Genomic DNA, 20252 nt, shown 5'->3' on the forward strand with positions numbered 1-20252 from the left:
AACATGAGGAAGACTTCCAGGTATTGCCCTGGCCTCCAAATTCCTCAGACATCAATCCCATCGAGCATCTGTGGTTTGTGTTGGAACAACAACTCCAATCTGCGGCATCTCAACCGCAGACCTTACAGGAGTTAAAGAATCTGCTGGTTACGTGTTGGTACCAGATACCACAAGACACATTTAGAAACCTTGTAGCACCCATGCCTCGCCGAGTACAAGCTGTTTTGGCTGCACATGGAGGACCAACGTCATATTAGGTAGGTGGTCATAATGTTTTGGCTCATCAGTGTATTTCATAATCTAACCTTAAAGGTTCAGTTAGGAAATAATAGGAAAATAAAGAAAGATTCTTTATACATATACGTATCATAATATCAATGAATCACTTAGCACTATGATGTTATAATCTGTCACGCCTATGTGTCAATCAATATACATATATATATTGATTGACACATAGGTGTGACACATTATCAATATTGGCAGTAGAAGTAGAGTATACGACTTCTACTGCCGATACCGATAACACGCACCATCTGTTTACCGAGAATGCAGGGAGACACTGTGGTAGTGGCAAACCAGTTTGTCCAGTAAGTTTCTAGTGAGTTTGCCATGATTCTCGTGATGGCTTTCTTCACCTTTGCTAGATATAGTTTCAATGTTCAATCAGAATCAAATAGCTTAAACATAAAATGGGATGTCAGTTATGAGCGAACACTTGAATGGTCTTTAGCATAAAGCACATACTCTTCACATGCACTTCTATGCATATGAAGAGCATGTGTTGAACCTTTTTCTTTTTCAGAGCCTTAGCAATATTAAAGAATGTAACATCATTTTATACCTTAAATAGGACAGATACCTTTACATCACATCCAACTAAGAAAATTAATTAAGGGTCACAGAATCTTAGTCTCAGAATCAAGATTCTGGAATATATTTCTGACAGCCAGGAGGGCTTAAGTAGAAATAGCAGCAAATAAATATAAGATATCTCTGAATAAAAGTTTTACCTGTAATTTATTCCAAACAATCACTAGATGGGCGATGGGCTCATAATGATGCAGTACTAATTTAAATGCAACTAATTTAGAAATATTACAACCATGAACACAGCAACTAACTTCCACAGAATATATGAAGCCATAATTGCATATAATATCTGTAAAATAAAACACATGATATGCCAGCAACAGCTTGCACTTGTAATAATACAGTTCTAAGAATAACTTCCAAGAATAAGAAACACATAGAATAAAACTCTGAATTCTCCTGAAGCTGGATGAAGCTTTCAGAAGACTCCTTTTCAAGAAAAAAGTTCTGTACTGAGAGAAGGCTAGCAGACCAGTTACATTAATATACTAAAGAACACTTCCATTATTCTCTAGGGGTAGGGATATAGGTTATATCCCTACCCCTAGAGACCTTGCAAATTCCACAAGTCTGAAATTATGAATGACAAGCATCAACAGACTTTCTAAAGACCCTCATATATAGTGTCTGCAAAGTAAGTAGTTGGATGATGGTCGTGAACTGCATTTTCATCAAATTTGTGTGTGTGTGTGTGTGTGTGTTATGGAGGTTCATAAGCTTCTGGGGCTATAGTGCACCTACAAATTTGAATGTGTAACCAATGTTTGTGAGTACGATAATAATTCTGAAACACCTGTTCTTTTTGCATTCACAGTTTTTGTGAATGCTTTATCCTATTAGTAATGTGCATGGTGGAGCCTTGATTATGCAGAATCATGTTCGATACATTCAATATTATAAACAATGCTGTGACTATTCCATACACTGCATTATTCAAGCTAGTTAAATTAACAGAAAAACATTTTCCTAAATTTTGGGTGGGCCTGAATACTGAATACTAATGAAACATCAGTATCCCAAAAAATTGGTATGGAGTTTGGATTTCCAGGATGCTGCATATGGCATGCATGATTGTGAATTGAAAACCTGTTCATTTATTTCTTGATCCAGACACAATACCTAATCTCAGTGTACAGCTGGTTATAAGCAACAGCTCTTTTCTTTAGGACAACCTTATAACCTAGCTAATTTAGTAGTCACCATCTCAACTAAACAGATTTGGCCAAATCAAGTTTTTCAGCCCTCAAGAGAATAAAGATTTACCTTTGTACTTTGCTGTAGAGGAAAGACTGAGTTGCATGTGTGCACATGCATGTGTAATTAATAGAGAAACTGATAGTTGAAGACTTGAAAAAAAAAGCCAAACTTCTATATTCTGGTCACTTAAAAGTTCACAGCAATGGAGAGAGCAGCAGGGTTCTATTTTAAATAAGGTTGTATTTAAAAGCAGGGTTCTATTTTAAATAACAAATAAATATCAGGTAACAATTACAAGATATAATTTTCTATAGATGAGTACTGATATGTATTTCGATGTGTGTACCTAGTGAAAGAATTGATTTATCAGTTACATAACACAATAACAGTAATATTATTACATCACAATGCTCAGATATTATTATGTGGACACTGCTACTGAACATCTGATACACATGTGGGGATGGGAGATTCAATAATGCTGCATTTTTATATGATCTTACTTCCCAAACAGAATTTACCACTGGCCAGGACCATTTTCTGAAGAGATTACAACTTTATCACCATTTTCTTTATATATGTAGCATGACTTTATTGTCAAAAGGTAAAGACATGATAACAACGATGCCAGATAATGTCATTTAGATAAAACAAATTCTCAAATTATGCAACATTTAGGTAGACTGATTTTTCATGTTTGACTGTAGTATGTAGTGATGACACTGTTACTGCCATCTCAATATTTACAAAATACAAGCAATAAATAAATGATATTTATTTATTATTTAAAATGGAACCCTACTGTTCTGTCCACAGCTGTGAACTTTTTACTAACTAGAATACAGAAGTTAAGTTTTTTCTTCAAATCTTCAACTTGCAGATCACCAAAGTGCAGTCATGTGAGTAATTTTAAAAAAAAATTCTCAAAACAATTTATTTAATGTAACTGTTTTCAGCAAAAAATAATAATGATCCAAATATAAAAGGCTAAGGAACACAGAAAAGCTCAATGTTACTTCTTTCACTACCCTTGAATTACTAAAATTCCTTTTTAAATGTATGTTATTATTTTTTAAAGGAATTTTCACAATCTTCACATAGAAATTATGACGCCTCAAATTTATCAAAAGGCTTAAGTTGAAAAAATCTGTTCAAGTCAATTTTTTTGTTTTTTAATATTTTCCTAATTTCACTTCACCGGCTTCATCTGCCATAGACCATCATTCAGGTAATGAACATTTTCAACTCCAATTCCCTTATTCACTTTGGCTCTGGGAGGACAGAAAAAAATATATATATAAATTAAGTACATTTGACATATACTTTTGAAATTGAATAAATTTTAAATTAAAAATTCAATTGTGAAATTGAAGCATAATGTGATTTTATGGCAAAGGGAGATTTATATTTTCACTATGCAAATGTCACATAAGCAAGAATTTCCATATAACCCTGTTCTAAAAAGATACATTTGACTTCTTGTGTTCTTTAATTATATAATTATAAAAGGAAGTTAGTTATAACTAAAACAGATAGCAAGACAAACTACAAATGAAATTGCTTTTTCTTATTTTTCAATTTAATGATGTTCTAATAAAGCATGGGTAGAAAGCACAAACAGTACAAATGGGTAGAAGATGAAATTAAAATTAATAGAAATAAATACTGGAGCCTAAAACTGGCTAAAATAATCTCATACTTTAACCCTATGTGGGCCAGCATTATTTCTGCTGTTCCCATTCTGGTCCAGCTCAAAAATGAAAATAATAAATACTGAATATGAGCTCTTCAAAAATTATTTTTGAGTTTACATGAGTTATTATATAAAACTGATTGATAAAACATTATAAAAACATTTTAGACATTTTAAATATTTGTTTTTTATATTATTTTAGTGTGTCATATTTCTTGAAACATTTGCCAGAATACAATCCTAGTGCTCTGGAGCATGTCTCACAATACCAAACTGTTTCTTTTCTTGCACTTTCTTCCTTTATGGAAGTTTTTTTCATTTAGTCCCATGTTAATAATCACACCAAAAAAAAGCCTTTAGTTTGTTTATTGAAACCAAAATCAAATCAGACCATATGGAACAATCAGGAAATAGCTTATCTGAAAGAGTTTCATTGGCATAACTATTTGTTTCATTCAAAATTTCTTCAAACAATCAGTAAACAACTTATTTCAAAACAGCTGAAAATATTCAAGTTCAGGTTTTGGAATACTTCAATTACTCAAAAGAAATCCACAGTTAGAAACAGTAAAGAACATCATTTACCTTGCTTAGTTTTCAATCTTCCACACTCATATTGTTTGATTGGTTCTCATCAATTTTTTTCATTACTGCTACAAGATATATTGTCGAGATCAAAAATAACATTATCACAATTGGATAAAAGTAAATTAAATTCTGAATCAATGTTCTAACAATTTCTCAATTTCTTTATCAGAAAGGCCTTAACAAGACGTTGACACCATGACTAAACACTAAAAATTAAGAAAAACTACAGCCACCAACTGTTAAAAACTGAATGTAAACATTGAATTAGTTCATCAAATTGTTCATATGAAATATAAATAGAAAGCAGTTCAATAATTACACCAGAAGAGTGAGAAAATAAGCTATACAACTGGCAAAACAAAAAAGGCACATCAGACACGACAATGGACTGGAAGAAAAATTTTACATGTGAGACAGTTAAGAAATGTATCTTTTTTGTCCATGGTTTGTTGATAACAAAGACAACAAATTTTAATTTTTTCTGGTAACAGGCTCTTCAGCTCTCACTGCCTTGAAATCAAAGTACATTCCAGATGGAATTCAGAAAGTTACTGAGATCAGTCAGTCAGGAAATGCAACTACAGTTTGGAAAGCCTCTTTTCATTAAAACAAACTAATTCTTCTCAATGAATGTTGTTACTATCTGGGGATAAGTATTTAGATAGTTTACCGTATTCTTCATTAATTAACATACTACATTGTGTTTTACAAAGATATTAAATAGGTTTAAATAGGTTCTTATTTTAAATTTAACTAGTGATTTTTGGAAGTTACGACTCCTGGTGTTGGTGCCAATATTGTTGAACTAGCCACCATATTGTAATCGATAAGAAATAGCACAAAGTATATATCTTGAACTGATAGCGTAAGGTATAACGTAATATGAAGCTGTTGTGTTATTTGGTTTTTAGGAGCATTAGCAACTAAGGCCATATTGCTCCGGTGGGGTGGTCATTCCCTGACCTTTCCACATCCTCTGTATTTGGTGGCGACGGGCTCGAACCCCGGTCTAATCAAGAAGCGTGTGCTATGCACTGCTGCTCCTTCCCACCTGGCTACAGAGGCGCCTGTAATATGAAGCACTGTATTAGGAATCTGTTAGCTTAGTGTAATATTATCAATTAATCAAAAATATTTATTAATCTTATTAAATTCCATTGTTAATTAAACTGTATTTAAATGGAAATTATGACCCAGACCAGAGCTGCAAAGCAAAGATCACAGACTAGCGAGAGTGCTGTGACGCGGGGGGAGAAACGAAGGGGCTCATTCTCCAATGCGTCACAGTCTTAGAAAATGTGTGAAGTGTGAGATGTTTGCTGAACTTTCTAAAACAGGACATGATCTAGCCAAGCAGAATGTTGTAGTGTGTGCTAGATACCTAGAGTGTCGAGAAATTAGGCACCAGCTCAGCGTTCTCATGGGCATCTACGAGAGCTTGATGTGTAGGATAAATGCCCTCGAAGAAATTAACGAGTGGCCCATCAAGCTCTCAGCTGCTCAGCTCTGCCGTTGAGCTGAGCAGCTGAGAGCAACTCCTGTGCATCAGGCAACACAGAGGCAATCTCCAAGGCAGAATGCACTGGTCACAAAGGAACTAGTTACTGTTGGTGACTCTATTGTCAGGGAGACGGGAAATATACTATGCAAGAAGGACAGGTGTAACAGGACCAGGGTATGTCAGGCAGGGCAAAATTTGATGATGTTGTAGAGCAGATATCATCTTTTAAGGGCACAAAAGGTGATATTGTTATACATGTTAGAACTAATGACATTAAGAGTAAGAGATCTGCAAATTTACTCAACAAGTATAGGTCAATGTTGCAATAAAAGTCACGAGTTAGGACTAAATGTGAAAGTGTCGCAATTCTATCCAGACATGATAGGTGGGAGTATATGATGAGAGCCTTGTTGATCAATTTGGGCCTGGAGAGATTGTGCAAGGCTCAAGGGGTAGAATTTTTTTCAGCCTGGTCTGTGCTTGTTGACAGGAGAGACTGCTTCTACAGGGATGGGGTACACTTAAATAGAAAGGATGCAAGAATATTTGCTGATGCTATCAAGACAGGGTTATGTGGGTCGGAAAACTGCTAGCTTGAGGGGGGGGGGAAGATACACAGACTAAAAGGTTAACAGTGGCCGCAGACAGCGGCAAAAGTGATTCTTGCATTGCTTCTATTAGAATGAGCAGCAGCATGGAAAGCATGCAATGGAGACTTCCAGGACTGTTGGGAGTCATAGTGAAACAAATAAATACATGGGCTATGTTAGGGTAACTAAGAGTAGAAACAGGTCCCAACAATATCTGCATGTATACTTGCATATACATGCAGCAATGCCAGGAGTATAGTTAATAAATTTGATGAGCTTGAAATGCTAATCAAGACATCAAAGGCAGATATTGCTGGGATATCAGAGATGTGGTGTCACACAGATATAACCAGTGGAGAATTGGAATTTGGAGACTACAATGTGTACAGAAAGGATAGACAGGAGAGGAAGGGAGGAGGGGTTATGCTGTTAGTTAAGAAAAACATAAAAACTAAGGAAATGCATCCAACTGATGTTGGTGAACAATGCAATGTTGAATCTGTTTGGTGTGACATAAACACTGGGAATGGAAAAATGAGAGTAGGTGTGTGTTATAGGCGTAATGAATCTGATGAGTATAAGGAGCAATTGTGCAGAGAAATAGTGGGCCAGTAAATCAGAATGACTTATAATGGGAAATTTTAACTTAGATATTGACTGGAACTTAAGGTTGATCACTCGCACACTAGTAAGACCTTTTTGGATGACTTTTCTACAGCAGCATGTTCGACAGGCAACCAGAGGGAGTAATACTCTTGATCTGATTATCAGCAATGATTATTCATGCATTAAGAATTTGCAGATAAAGGAACCGCTAGGTGACAGTGATCACAATGTACTGATATGGGAATTACTTAAAGATGTAACTACCATCAAGGCTAAAGGAAAGGGCTTTTGCTTTCATAAAGGTGACAACAGGGGTTTCAGACAGTTTTAAAATTCTGTACAGTGGGATGAACTGATGATATTACCAACATTGAATTCTAAATGTTGCAATAAGGACTTAATCTTGGAGCCTACTAGGCTTTCCATTCCACCTAAGAAATACTGTTCAAGGTTCAGGCCTAAATGGATGTCAGATGAATTAATGAGGCTCTTGGCAGAGAAGAAAAATGTATGGCATGCATATAAATTATCAGGGGACACAGAAGCCTATGGTAGATATAAGCTTGATTGTAATCAAGTCACAAAGGAGGTTAGGCAGGCAAATTCAGATTACGAGAAATCTTTGGCAAAGGATGCAAAGAAAACCAGCAAAGAGTTTTTTTACTTATGTAAACTCTAGAAGGAAGGGGATGAATCATATTGGACCACTTAACAGATGGGTTGACTACTGACGATGATGCTCAGGTAGCTGACAAACTGAATGAGTATTTTGCATCTACATTCACACATGAAAAGTTATTCAATGAGGGGAATGCCAGAAGTTTAAGGGAGCTAAGCAATTTTGTAATAACTGAGAGAAAAGTGGAGGAGAAATTGTTGAAGTTAAACATAAGGAAGGCACCTGGGGTGAACAGGATCTATCCAGTTATATTAAAGGAGGCAGCAAAGGAAGTTAGCAAACCCTTAGCCATCATTATGAGAGCTTCCTTAGATTCAGGGGAGGTCCCCAAGGGCTGGAGGTGTGCAAATGTATCACCAATTCACAAAGGGGGTTCACAAAAGGTGACACCAGTAACTATAGACCTGTAAGTTTAACTTGTGTTCGGGGAAAATAATGGGGTCACTGGATAAAGAAGCATTGCAGGATCATCTAGACAAGACTGCAGAAATAGTTAAGACACAGCATGGGTTTGTTAAAGGGAGGTCTTGTCTGACCAATTTGATTGGATACTATAATGTGGTCACAAAGGAACTGAATGTCAAAATTAATTTTGATATCATATACTTGGATTTCAGGAAAGCTTTTGATACTGTTGCACATAGAAGACTGCTGCAAATTGGAGAGGTATGGCATTAAGGGTAAGCTGTTACAATGGATAAAGAGATGGTTGAGTGGGAGAAGACAGAGAGTGGTAATCAATGGACACTGCTCTTCGTGGACAAATGTTATTAGTGGAGTTACCCAGGGTTCGGTACTGGGCCCATTGTTGTTTTGTGTATTCATCAATGATACTGATGATACAAAGGTTGGCAGAGTTGTTAACGACAGTAAAGACAGTGTGCTCTCCAGTATGCTAACGACAGTAAAGACAGTATGCTAATTGGATCTAGACAAATTGGGCAAATGGGCTGAGAAGTGGCAACTGAAGTTTAACATTGACAAATGCAAAGTATTGCATATGGGTAGCAATAACTCAGAGAAATGGAAAGTGAAAAAGACCTGGGGATAATTGTGCAGTCAAATATGAAGTTTGCTGAGCAGTGCAGATGGGCTGTCAGGGCAGGTCATGGAGTCTTGTCAATGAAATATAGGAATTTTGCTAGCAGGGACAGGAAGATGATTATCACACTGTACAAGGCAATGGTCAGGCCACACCTAGAGTACTGTGTACAGATCTGAAGGCCTCATTTTAGGAAGGATGTAGAGTTGCTAGAATGAGTACAAAGAAGGGCAACAAGATTGATGAGGGAAACAAAGGGATGCGCTTATCAAGAAAGGCTTAATTTCTACAAATTGCAGCACCTGGAGAGTAGTCACCTGCAAGGTGATCTAACTGAAGTTTATAAGGCCTTGAATGGGTTGAGCAAGCCGAATGCTGATGGGATTCTTCGTTTTGCTCAGATTAAGAACCTGAGGGGACATAGATTCAAATTGAAGAAAGTCAATTGTAGAATATATGTGCGGAAGTTTGCCTTTAGCCAGCAGGTGGTTGATTGGTGGAACAGACTTCCATCTTTTGTTGTGGAAGTTGATAGCCTAAGTAAATTTAAGGCTGAGCTGGACAGTCATTTGGAACGAATGGAGGGTTGAAATGGGAGGGGTTTTTTTTTTGGCTTTTGGTGCATTAGCTTGCTTTCTTGCATCGTATACCTCTGCTAATGCTAGTTCCTGTAGTGTTTGCAATGTCTATTAGTCATTGCTATATCCAAGCATCTGTTTACACACTTTGGGGGATTTATTTTTTTGTACTCTCTTTCTTAAGGTAACTTAGTTGCTTTTGTATTGTTCTAAAGTTTCTAGTTAACATGAGAGAGAATGAAATATTTACAGAATTAACATTTTATTAGTTTGATAATTCCTTCCTTTTCACATTTAGGAAAAAGCAGTTTAAGCCACGGCAAATATCATTATATATTGAGAATTCAAGGTTGGGTGGTGAAAGTAGTGAAAAGGAGGATCAAAGGCTGACACAAGTAATTATAGACCTGTTAGTTTAACTTCTGTTCCAAGTAAATTAATGGAGGCACTGGTTAAAGAAGCACTGCAGGATCATCTAGACAAGAATTCAGTTATAGCTCAGACGCAGCATGGTTTTGTTAAGGGCAGGTCTTGTCTGACCAATTTGATTGGATACTATGATGTAGTCACAAAAGAACTAGATGCAGGGAATAACTTTGATATTATATATTTGGATCTTAGAAAGGCTTTTGATACTGTTGCACATGGAAGACTGCTGCACAAATTGGAGCAGTGTGGCATTGGAGGCAAATTGCTGCTATGGATACGGGGATGGTTGAGTGGCAGAAGACAGAGAGTGGTAATCAATGGACATTGCTCAACATGGACTAATGTTATTAGTGGAGTTCCTCAGGGTTCAGTGTTGGGTCCGTTGTTGTTTTCGGTGTTTATGAATGATATTGATGATGGGATATCAAGTTTAATGTCCAAGTTTGCAGATGATACAAAGGTTGGCAGGGTTGTTAAGGACACCACTGACGCTATGCTGCTGCAACAGGATCTGGAAAGGTTGAACAGATGGGCTGAGAGGTGGCAAATGAAGTTTAACATTGACAAATGTAAAGTACTACATATGGGAAACAGTAACCCCAGAGCAACGTATCAACTCTGCGGTACTACACTGACAGTGGTGGAGAATGAAAAGGACCTGGGGGTAATTGTGCAGGCAGATATGAAGTTCTCTGAGCAGTGCAGACGAGCTGCAAGAGTAGCTCATGGTGTCTTGTTAATGATATACAGGAATTTTTCTAGCAGGGATAAGGAGGTGATTATTCCCTTGTATAAGGCAATGGTTAGGCCACATCTTGAGTACTGTATACAGGTCTGGAGGCCTCATTTCAAGAAGGATGTAGAGCTGCTGGAACGGGTACAGAGAAGGGCAACAAGATTAGTGAATGGAACAAAGGGTTGCTCTTATGAAGAAAGGCTTAAGTTTTGCAAATTACAGAGTCTGGAGACTAGGCACTGGCGAGGTGATCTGATAGAGGTGTATAAGGCTTTGAATGGTTTGAGCATGCTCAATGCCAATGGGATTCTTCACCTTGCTCAGAATAATCAGTTCAGAGGGCATAAATTCAAATTGAGGAAGGACGGATGTCGGATAGATGTGCGGAAATTTGCCTTTGGCCAGCGGGTGGTTGGTTGGTGGAACCGACTTCCATCACTTGTTGTTGAAGTTGATAGCCTAAACAAATTTAAGACTCAACTGGACAGGTATTTCGAGCGAACGGAGGGGTGAAATGGGAGTGGTGTTTTTTTTTTTTTTTTGGCTGATGCTGAATAAGCTTGCTTTCTTGCATCATATGCCTCTACTAATGCTAATGCTAAAAGTTTAAGAAACATTGGCCCAATTCATAAATGGAAATTATTTTTATGATGTTTGTTAATGAATGAATTTATTTTAGAACACAAGCAGTTTATATACAATATACACAGAGCAACATGGCCTTAGTCACAGTTGCTCCTAATAAAAAAAAAAATTATAAAGATATGGTTACTGAAGACGTTCAAGAATTACTGGTGGAAAACGAGGCTGGCGAAGCGCATTTGGTAGAAATGGCATAGGAGGTAAACCAAATCAATTCTGAGGATGACAGAGCAGATGAAAATTCTGAACTTCCAAATTTTACACTAATAAGAAATATGGGAAGGCATAAAGTTAGCTGAGCAATTAGAATCTTTATTTTTTGAATGCAGATTCTTCGACTGAAAGGAGCCCAAAGTTCAAAAGGAAGCTTCAAAAATGCTTATTTGCATATGAATTTTTTTTTTTTTTTTTATGAAAACCCCAAACACGAGAGGTATTAGAACCTATAGTACTTAGTACCATGCTTGGGTTGGAGGTTGAGAAGACGAGAGAAGATATTTGTTGACATTAGACTTGAACTTCTGTAGACTGTAATTTTCAGGAAAGACATATGAAGGAAGGTTGTTCCAGAAAACTGCAGTTGAATGAATAAACAAGGAAGATAAAAAGTTGGTTCTGTGAGTTTGAAGTTGGACAATAAATGGATGTTGGCTGGTGGCAGCACATGCTTGGACTGTTTTGAAAGAGAGAGCGGGAATTATAGAAGCCAATTCAGAACAGTGCCTATGGAAGTATCTGTAGAAAAGGCATGCGGCAGAAACAGTACATCTATGATAGCTTGAATAAATTTAAGGAGGAACTGGACAGGCATTTGGAGGGAATGGTGTGATTTTTTTTTTTTTTTTTTTTGGCTGATGCTGCATAAGCTCATACATTTGCTTTCTTGCATCACATGCCACTACTACTACTACTACTATGAGACGAGTGGAGAGAGATATCAGAGACGAGTCATTAATTAACCTAACTAACTGTTTTCTTCTGAATGGAATCTAGAAGCCTGACAGAGGTTTTGGGGGCACTGCCCCAGATGTAGGAACAATATTCCATGGTAGGGTGGATTTGCGATTTATACAGAGTGAACAGCTGTTTGGAAGAAAAGTAACACTGAGAGCAAAACAGAAAACCAAATTTATTAGATGCAGAGGAAGCAATATTTGTAATGTGCTTGTGCCAAGAGAGATTAGAAATTAGGGTAATCCCAAAAAGAGATATATCAACTTGCCTAGAAATCAGAGTGTCACCAAAGATAAGCATAGGAGCAGAAGAATCCTTTTTGCAAGATATAAGACAAAACTGACTTTTAAAAGGATTGATATCAACTAAGTTGTCTTTGCCCCACTCAAGAATTACCTAAAGATCGGCATTTAAGGAATTGGTAGTGGATATTCGATAAGTTGAAGCTGATTGAGCAGGACAAGGTGTCTCAAAATGGAAAGTGGAATGCAATGTGCTATCATCGGCAAAGCTGTGGATAGGATTTCCAGTCAATGGAAGAAGGTCATTAATATACAAGAGGAAAAGAGTGGGGGAAAGAACTGAACCTTGGGGGACACTGGCATTAGTGAAGTTAGAAGACAGAGAGCCATCTACCATCACCTTCAGTGAGCGATCAGAGAGAAAATTGGATAACCAATTACTAAAAACAGTTGGCAAACCATAAGATGGAAGCTTGTTTAGAAGACCTTCATGCCAAACACGATCGAAAGCCTTTGAGATGCCAAGAGCAACTGCTTGTGTTTCACCAAACCTTTCCATTGAATTTGTCCATAGATGAGTAACATAAGCCAGAATATCACCAGTGGATTGACACTGACGGAATCCATACTTGCGATTGTTGATCAGACGGAAGGTTTCTAGGTAGTTTAAGAGTTGGCGGTTAATTGATTTCTCCATTACTTTAGAAAGAGTAGAAGCAATTGCAATGCGACGATAATTGGATGGGAGGGATTTGTCACCCTTTTTAGGAACTGGCTGGATATAAGCAAATTTCCAAGCAGAAGGGAAAACACCTTTGGAATAAGAAAGTAAAGAAAGGTGGCAAAGAACAGGAGTAAGTTCAGGCACACAAGTTTTGAGAACAAGTGAAGAAATACCATCAGGACCTGGAGCGTTCTTAGCATCAAGATTTACCAAAATCCTTCTGACATCCTTTTGATGAAAGACCACAGGAGGCATTGAATGCAGCATGTTGGGAATGGTGGGAGGCGTTTTACCGAGATCATTAATACATGAGTTGGAAATAAAATGTGATGCTAGCAGGTCAGCTTTATCCTTGGCCGAAGTGACAACAGAACCATCTAGTTTTGACAGAGGTGGGAGCAGAGATGGGCAAAAGGTGCAGCCAATAGCTTTGGCAAGAGACCAGAATGCTCGGCTACCATTAGGGCATAACTACTTAATTATTGCGAGCTTTGGTGTAGGCAGAAAATGAAAGCCTTTTAACACTTCAGTGGGGTGTTTTTGGATGTTTTCAATGGACTGAAAATGGGTTCCCTTAAGTACACTTTTTCATTTAGGGAAGAGAAAAGTCACAAGGAGCTAGGTCTGGAAAGTAGAGTGCACATTCACCCAGGGATTTTTTTAATCAGAAAGTGGCAAACAGAGAATGCATTGTTTTGATGGAGCATCCAACTATTCTTCCACGATTCAGGTCGTTTCCTTCAAATATTTCCACACAACCTTGTCAGGATTTCAATGTACAGCCAGGCCTCGCATAACGTGAGTTCGATTAACGCGATTTGAAAAATGATAGCACTTTTCACTTTACACAATCTTTTTTTTTTTAATGCAATAATTGAAAAAGATTTGAATTGCGCGTTAAGCTTACTGCGAGTCGTACGGTCAATAAATAAATGTTTGCCTGCTGCCCACCTCAGTGTGTTCCATCAACCATCGCAAGAAGACGTGTTTGTCTCCTGCTAATAAAGTCAATGCAGACTTGCATTTAAAAATTCAAATTTTTAAATGAGCCAGATGAAAATGTTACCGCGAAGGAGATAACGGTAAAAGAATTAGATGAAATCTTTCGTATCGCATAGAACCTCAAACAAAAGGTTTGATGTTCTCTGCGATATTTATTTCGCCAGGGCCCAGAAAAGATTGTTGTCGGCTATCGGAAATTGACTGATGAAAAGAGAAAGTCAACACTGTTCAAATATTTCCGCAACAGTCATTTTCTTCTTTGTGTATTTTATGTCAGAGGTTCCCAAAGTTTCTCGGTTCACGGTGTCTTTAATGTCTCAGTAATTTTTTCAAGGTGCACCCATACCAAAAGAAATACCTAACAGTTTTGTTTAGTAGTTAGGTCCAAACTACTTAATAAGAAATGCTGAAACTGTGAACTACCTCGAGCTAGTAGTTCGCACGGTGTCCGACAGATGTCGAGTATCGCTGTGTTTCCCTAGAAAATTTAAAATATTCCGCGGCGTACAGTTTAAGAACTGCTGTTTTATGCAATAAACATTTAATTCCATAGTTATTTTCATTATCTTTTACATTATATACAGTTAAAAAGTTATTTAAAAGGTATTTTTAAAATTCTTTATGGACATTCCAGAAGGTCAAGGACCAATTATAATTTTTCCTATTGGTTATTATATTCGATTAACGCGTTTCCGCTTTGCGCTCGCAGGATGAATTAATCGCGGCCCGCCTGTAGTATATTTGATTGATAGTCTGCTCAGATATATTCAGCCAAAGTAATTCCTTTAATACTGAAGAAAACAAGAGGCATGGTTTTCATTTTTGATTTTGACAGATTTTGGTCTTGGGGATTGTTTTGTTTTTCGTTGCACTGACTGTCCTTTAGTTTCTGGGTCATACTGCAACAGCCAACTTTCGTTGCAAGTAACTACAGTAATCAGAAAGTCTGGATTTTCAATTTTTTTTAAAAAATATCTTCACGAACTTGGAGTCTTCTCATTCTTTGATATTTATTCAAAATTTTTTGGCACCATCTTGACATACTTTTCTCATACCTAAATATTCAGTTAAAATTTGTTTCTCTGTCCATATGGAGTTCTGATGCAACCATTCTAATGCTTAAACAATGATTATTTCTAATGAATGTCCTTATCCAATCCACATTTTCATCAGCTTTCATGGATACCAGATGGCCTAGTTGTTCATCATCTTCCACATTTTCTCTCCCTTCTAAAAATCTTTGTCTTTCAAACATGCGAGCTCTTGACAGTATCTTCCCCATAAAACTGACATAACAATGAATCAACCTCAAAAATTTTAGGTTGATTCATTGTTTGTCATTTTTTACAGAAAATTGCAAAGCAAAAGGTAGTGAAAACCCATCTCACTGCAAAGCAAATGTTGAAATGTGACTTGGTAGGTAACTATACAAAGTTTCAAGGTCAACTGTTGTGCCTTTGTTTCACAGTTAGTGCTTGGTGTGTAGTGGCTGTGCACACAGTCTCATTATTTAATAGTCACACCTGATATTTACATTTCGCTTCTATTAATCGCAGAAAAAGAAAAAAATTCAATTTAAGAAAAACACTTAAACATGGCCGAAATGTAATGTACTGCATACGTTAACTAATTCATTTTACTAATAATGTGGCCTGATATTAAATAAATTTTAAATATGAAAACAGTTCATACAAAAAAAAAATCATAAAAATACTTACATATCATCTGTACTCAGTGATGTTATTCCCACTGCTAGAGCATGCTGTTTGCCTTCTGCCATAATAGCCTTTGTAATAAATTAAGAACCAGAACTTCAGAATAAATATATACACTTATGAGCCAAAACATAAGGACCACCATTCTTCATGATTGAACATATCCCACATTACTGACTGGTAGCATATACAGTGATGGCATGGGTAGTGCCTGTCAGTCAGTACAAAGCTTGTGCAATGGAGAAAGAGAAGGACCTGGAGTTTGAATGGGGAATGATTTGCAGCACTAGGAATGCAGGGACCAACATCTCAACAACTGCAAGCATTGTCAGCTGTTTGAGAGCCACTGTACTGAAGGTGTGATGGGAATGGTCTCAAGAAGGCCACACAACTGCGCAACGTGCCAGAACAAGAAGACCAACAGACATATTACAATCCCTCAATTAATGGCAGACTAAAATCAGGGCGCGCGCGCACACACACACGCACACACACACACACACACACACACACACACACACACACACACACACACACACACACACACACACACAAATATTTCTGAGCACACTATCCAGCAGACACTCTTGAGGATAGGCCTATAGAGCAGGCAACCTGTTCATGTGCCTGTGTTGACTGCTGTCATCAACACCTCTGCCTGCTGCAGGCAAAGGAGCACCATTCATGGTCATTGGAAGACTAGAAAAAGAATTACTTAGCCTGATGAATATAGGTTCCAGCTGCATCATGCAGATGGATAGGTGCATATTCGTCACAGAGTATGTGAACAGCTGCAACTGGACAGCATGGTTGAACAAAAACAGGCCAGTGGCATCATGGTTTTGGGAATGCATTCATGGATATTACTGGGTCCCCTCATCCACATTGAACAGCCCCACTGCCAAATCTTACCTTGGCATTGTTTCAGACCCAAGTTTTGCCTATGTGGCGACTGTATATCCAGATGGCACTAGACTTTTTCTACAAGACAATGTCTCACATCACAAGGCCCACGTGCTGGGAATGGTTCAAGGATCGTGTAGCTGCATTTCGTGTGCTCCTCTGGCCGCCGAATTTCTCCCACATCAATGCCACCAAACATTTATGGGATGCAGTGGTATATAGCATTTGCCAGTTCATGACAGTGCCTCACTCAGTTGCTGAACACCAGGGCATCCTTCTGTCCAGCTGGTCCAGGATACCTGAATAGCCCTTACATGGTCCTGTGCAGTCAATGTTACGCTGAGTGCAAGCAAGTATCACAGCAAGAGGGGAGGGGCCCAACACATTATTAGGTAGGTGATCATAATGGTTTGGTTCATGAGTGTAAAAATAATAATAAATAAAAAGAAAAATTAAATTTAAAAAAACTGAATTGGCACTTTTTATTATGTGCTTTCCCCGGCAGTGTTCTCCCAAGAAAATTTTACCAGCCGGGTGGGGAAGTGTAATACTTCACAATATTATAAAATTTTCTGTTATTTATAAATGTGACTTAAGCAAACCAGAGCAAAAATTAATTGCATAATTTAACATTATATGCTCCTGTCGTATTGATCTTGATCAAATAGTATGTTCGCATAGTAATATTGATCAAGATCAATGAGCAGTACCACGTGGTACAGCGAGAATCGCTTAAATTTTAGCCGGGCAGTCAGTTAAATTCACTGGGCAGTGCACCCATTCGATAGGTCCTATGGAGAACTCTTGCTGGGAAAAGGTTTCAATGGAATAAATATTATTACATTTTCCATGCTTCTGGAATTTCATCCAAAATGAATTTACCAATGCAACCTTTTTAATTTTGTTTGTTTCATTTTGACCCAATGCAGCAATACATTGCATTTCATTCATTTTTAGATGATTATAATTTTAAGGCAGGATTAAAAAGTTATCAAAAATCCAGGATGGAATTTGATAATATCTGTATATCACAAATAAAGAAAAACAAAAAACAAAGTTTTTTGGTTTTCTGTATCTGTGTCAAACTATTTTTATTTGTTGCTGATGGTATGCAATTTTGTATCACTGTTTTTTTGGAAGTTGCATTTGAACAAATATCTAAATAAAATTTCCTTTTTTGAAGACATTAGTCCAAGAGACTGTAGAAATGATTGTTTAAGCATACAGTGAAAACATTTTATCAAGGTACAGGATATCTGAATGGTACAAGTGCTTCAAAGAGGAATGTGATATCGCTAAAGATGATACAATAGAGAAACCTTGTACATCAGTTGTTTCCCACATTTAAGCTAAATGTCAAATAAGTATTGAAGCCTGGGCTCTCAAACTGGAATATTTTCATATCTAATAACCATCAGATATTTTAACCTCCAGTATATAAATTTTTTTTTTCACCAAATAGTTACATACTTGGAAAAAGAGACCCAATTTTATAACCTTAAAAATCAGCAAGAAATAATCAAAACTGTTTGCTTTTTCGATCTATTACGAACACTAACTATGAAAAATCCATTTTTTTAAATATATTAAAAGTGTATTTAAGTGTTTTTAATTAATTTTCTAAAATGCCCAACCATGGGCAGAGTGCATGATTTACACATGCACTCTGCCAATGTTTTTTTTTTTTTTTAATTTAATCCACATTCGGGCATAATCTTCATTGTGATTATGTGGAGAAGAACATTTTGCTAAATGTAAACTATGAAAACAAAAACCCTGTATGCTTCAATAACTGAATGCCAAGCCAGATGCTATAGTAAAATGTGAACCCAGTGCACTTCAATAATGGGATGCAAGAAATGCTGCCAATTTAAATTCTCATTTTACAAATAATTATTGAGAATACCCTTAATAAAGCATTTTATAGCCAAGCTTCTTCAATAACAAAACAATGATGTAGATCAAAAGTAGGAAATAAATAAAAAGCACATGGTGCTTTTTATTTATTTCCTACATTACAACTCATTAAAGAAACTGATTTTCTGGTGAAGCACAGTTATGGCAGTTACAATAAATGCAATCAAGAAACATTCAAAAATGAAGTTGGAAGAAGATTTTTTTTGTAATTATATATAATATTGAAATGAAAACCAATTAAAAAAAAAAAAAAAAAAAAAAAAAAACACTGTATAAAAAGCAAAGCTCTTTATTCTGAAAAATTCAATGAGTAATTATCTGTAAACATTATATTTGTTTAATATGAGGAGCACATGCATGCTGATCAAAATATTATGCTGTATAAAATCATCTTGCCAGCTAATCATGTTGTTAATCCAAACACTCTCCTCTCACATCAGTTTTATACACTATGCTATACACAGAAATAGCTTGGTATCATGAATACTTACTTGGTGCTTGGCTGCTCCATCTGTAGCATGCTGAACAGGCTAGATACAGCGCAGCATAGGCACCACAGAGTGTTGGAAGGAGTCCGTAGAACTGATTAGCAGTGGCAGCATAGTGATTTTGAACAGGTTTAGACGGGAGACCTCGGGTCCCCTGATACCTACCAATCAGCACCTCACTGGAGTCTCATACTGAGCCATCATTTCTGACTATGTTCACCCAGTTTGGTTTCTTTGTTTGTTATCTAGTTTTTAGGGGCATTAGTAACTAAGGCCATATTGCTCTGGGATATGCGGTGGTCATTCCCTGACCCAGTTTGGTGACTCTCTTCTGGACTACCAAGGTTTGCATACCTGTGGAATGGTAAACCATGCCGACAGTTGTCAAATATTTGATAGCACTGAATTGATAAACCAGTCTTACACCACTACAGCCCTGTGATATGGGGCACATATTTTTGAAATATACTTTGATAATCCAGGAAGACAGTCACCAAAATTGGTGCCACATAATCAGAAATGATGGCTCAGTATGAGACTCCAGTGAGGTGCTGATTGGTAGGTACCGGAGGCAGTGTTCTCCCCAGCACCTATCGAATGGGCACACCACCCAGTGAATTTAACTGACTGCCTGGCTAAAATTTAAGCGATTCTGATGGGTACTGCTCACTGATCTTGATCAATATTAATTCGAACATACTATGTGATCGTGGTCAATGCAACAGGTGCATATAATGTTAAATTATGCAACCATGCAGTGGGGCTTCAGAGCCTCGTGTTGAGTACACTACATACGCACCAGTCTGTCCAACATAGTGGGTACAGCTGAAAACACAATTCACCGAACCAGGCAATCTGTTTCCAGTTGTCCACTATCCAATTGCTCCATTTCCATACCCACTGTAAGTGCATTTGCTTGTGATGGGACATCAGCTGGAGAACTCAGGTGGGCTATTGCACTTTCTGTATTAATATAAGGGTAGAACTTGATAATACAATAAATGCAAGCATTCAGCACCTCCATTCCCAAAATTGGCAACCCTCAATAGCAGGCCTTGCCTAATGAAAAGAGAGACCATGGTATCAACCATCACTGTACTATCAGATAAGATAATCCAATTATAATCAGCCTACTTTTGATAGTACATATTAG

The 20252-nt window shown here is 37.2% G+C and overlaps 1 protein-coding gene across 1 annotated transcript in view; it reads right to left on the reverse strand.

The window, feature by feature from the left end:
* Positions 1–3084: 3084 nt before the first annotated feature.
* The window catches only part of MCTS1 (malignant T-cell-amplified sequence 1 homolog), a 77476-nt gene continuing 60308 nt past the window's right edge, over positions 3085–20252 (reverse strand). The window contains exons 5-6 of the mRNA XM_090379909.1: positions 15795–15862; positions 3085–3341 (exon numbers count right to left, since the gene is read on the reverse strand). Coding sequence (XP_090236035.1) covers positions 3260–3341; positions 15795–15862 — 150 coding nt within the window. The 3' untranslated portion in view covers positions 3085–3259. The remainder of the gene's footprint in view (positions 3342–15794; positions 15863–20252) is intronic.

The sequence above is a fragment of the Mastigoproctus giganteus genome, chromosome 8 (assembly GCF_048544385.1).
Source record: "Mastigoproctus giganteus isolate SK-2022 chromosome 8, ASM4854438v1, whole genome shotgun sequence".
Lineage (NCBI taxonomy): Eukaryota > Metazoa > Arthropoda > Arachnida > Uropygi > Thelyphonidae > Mastigoproctus > Mastigoproctus giganteus.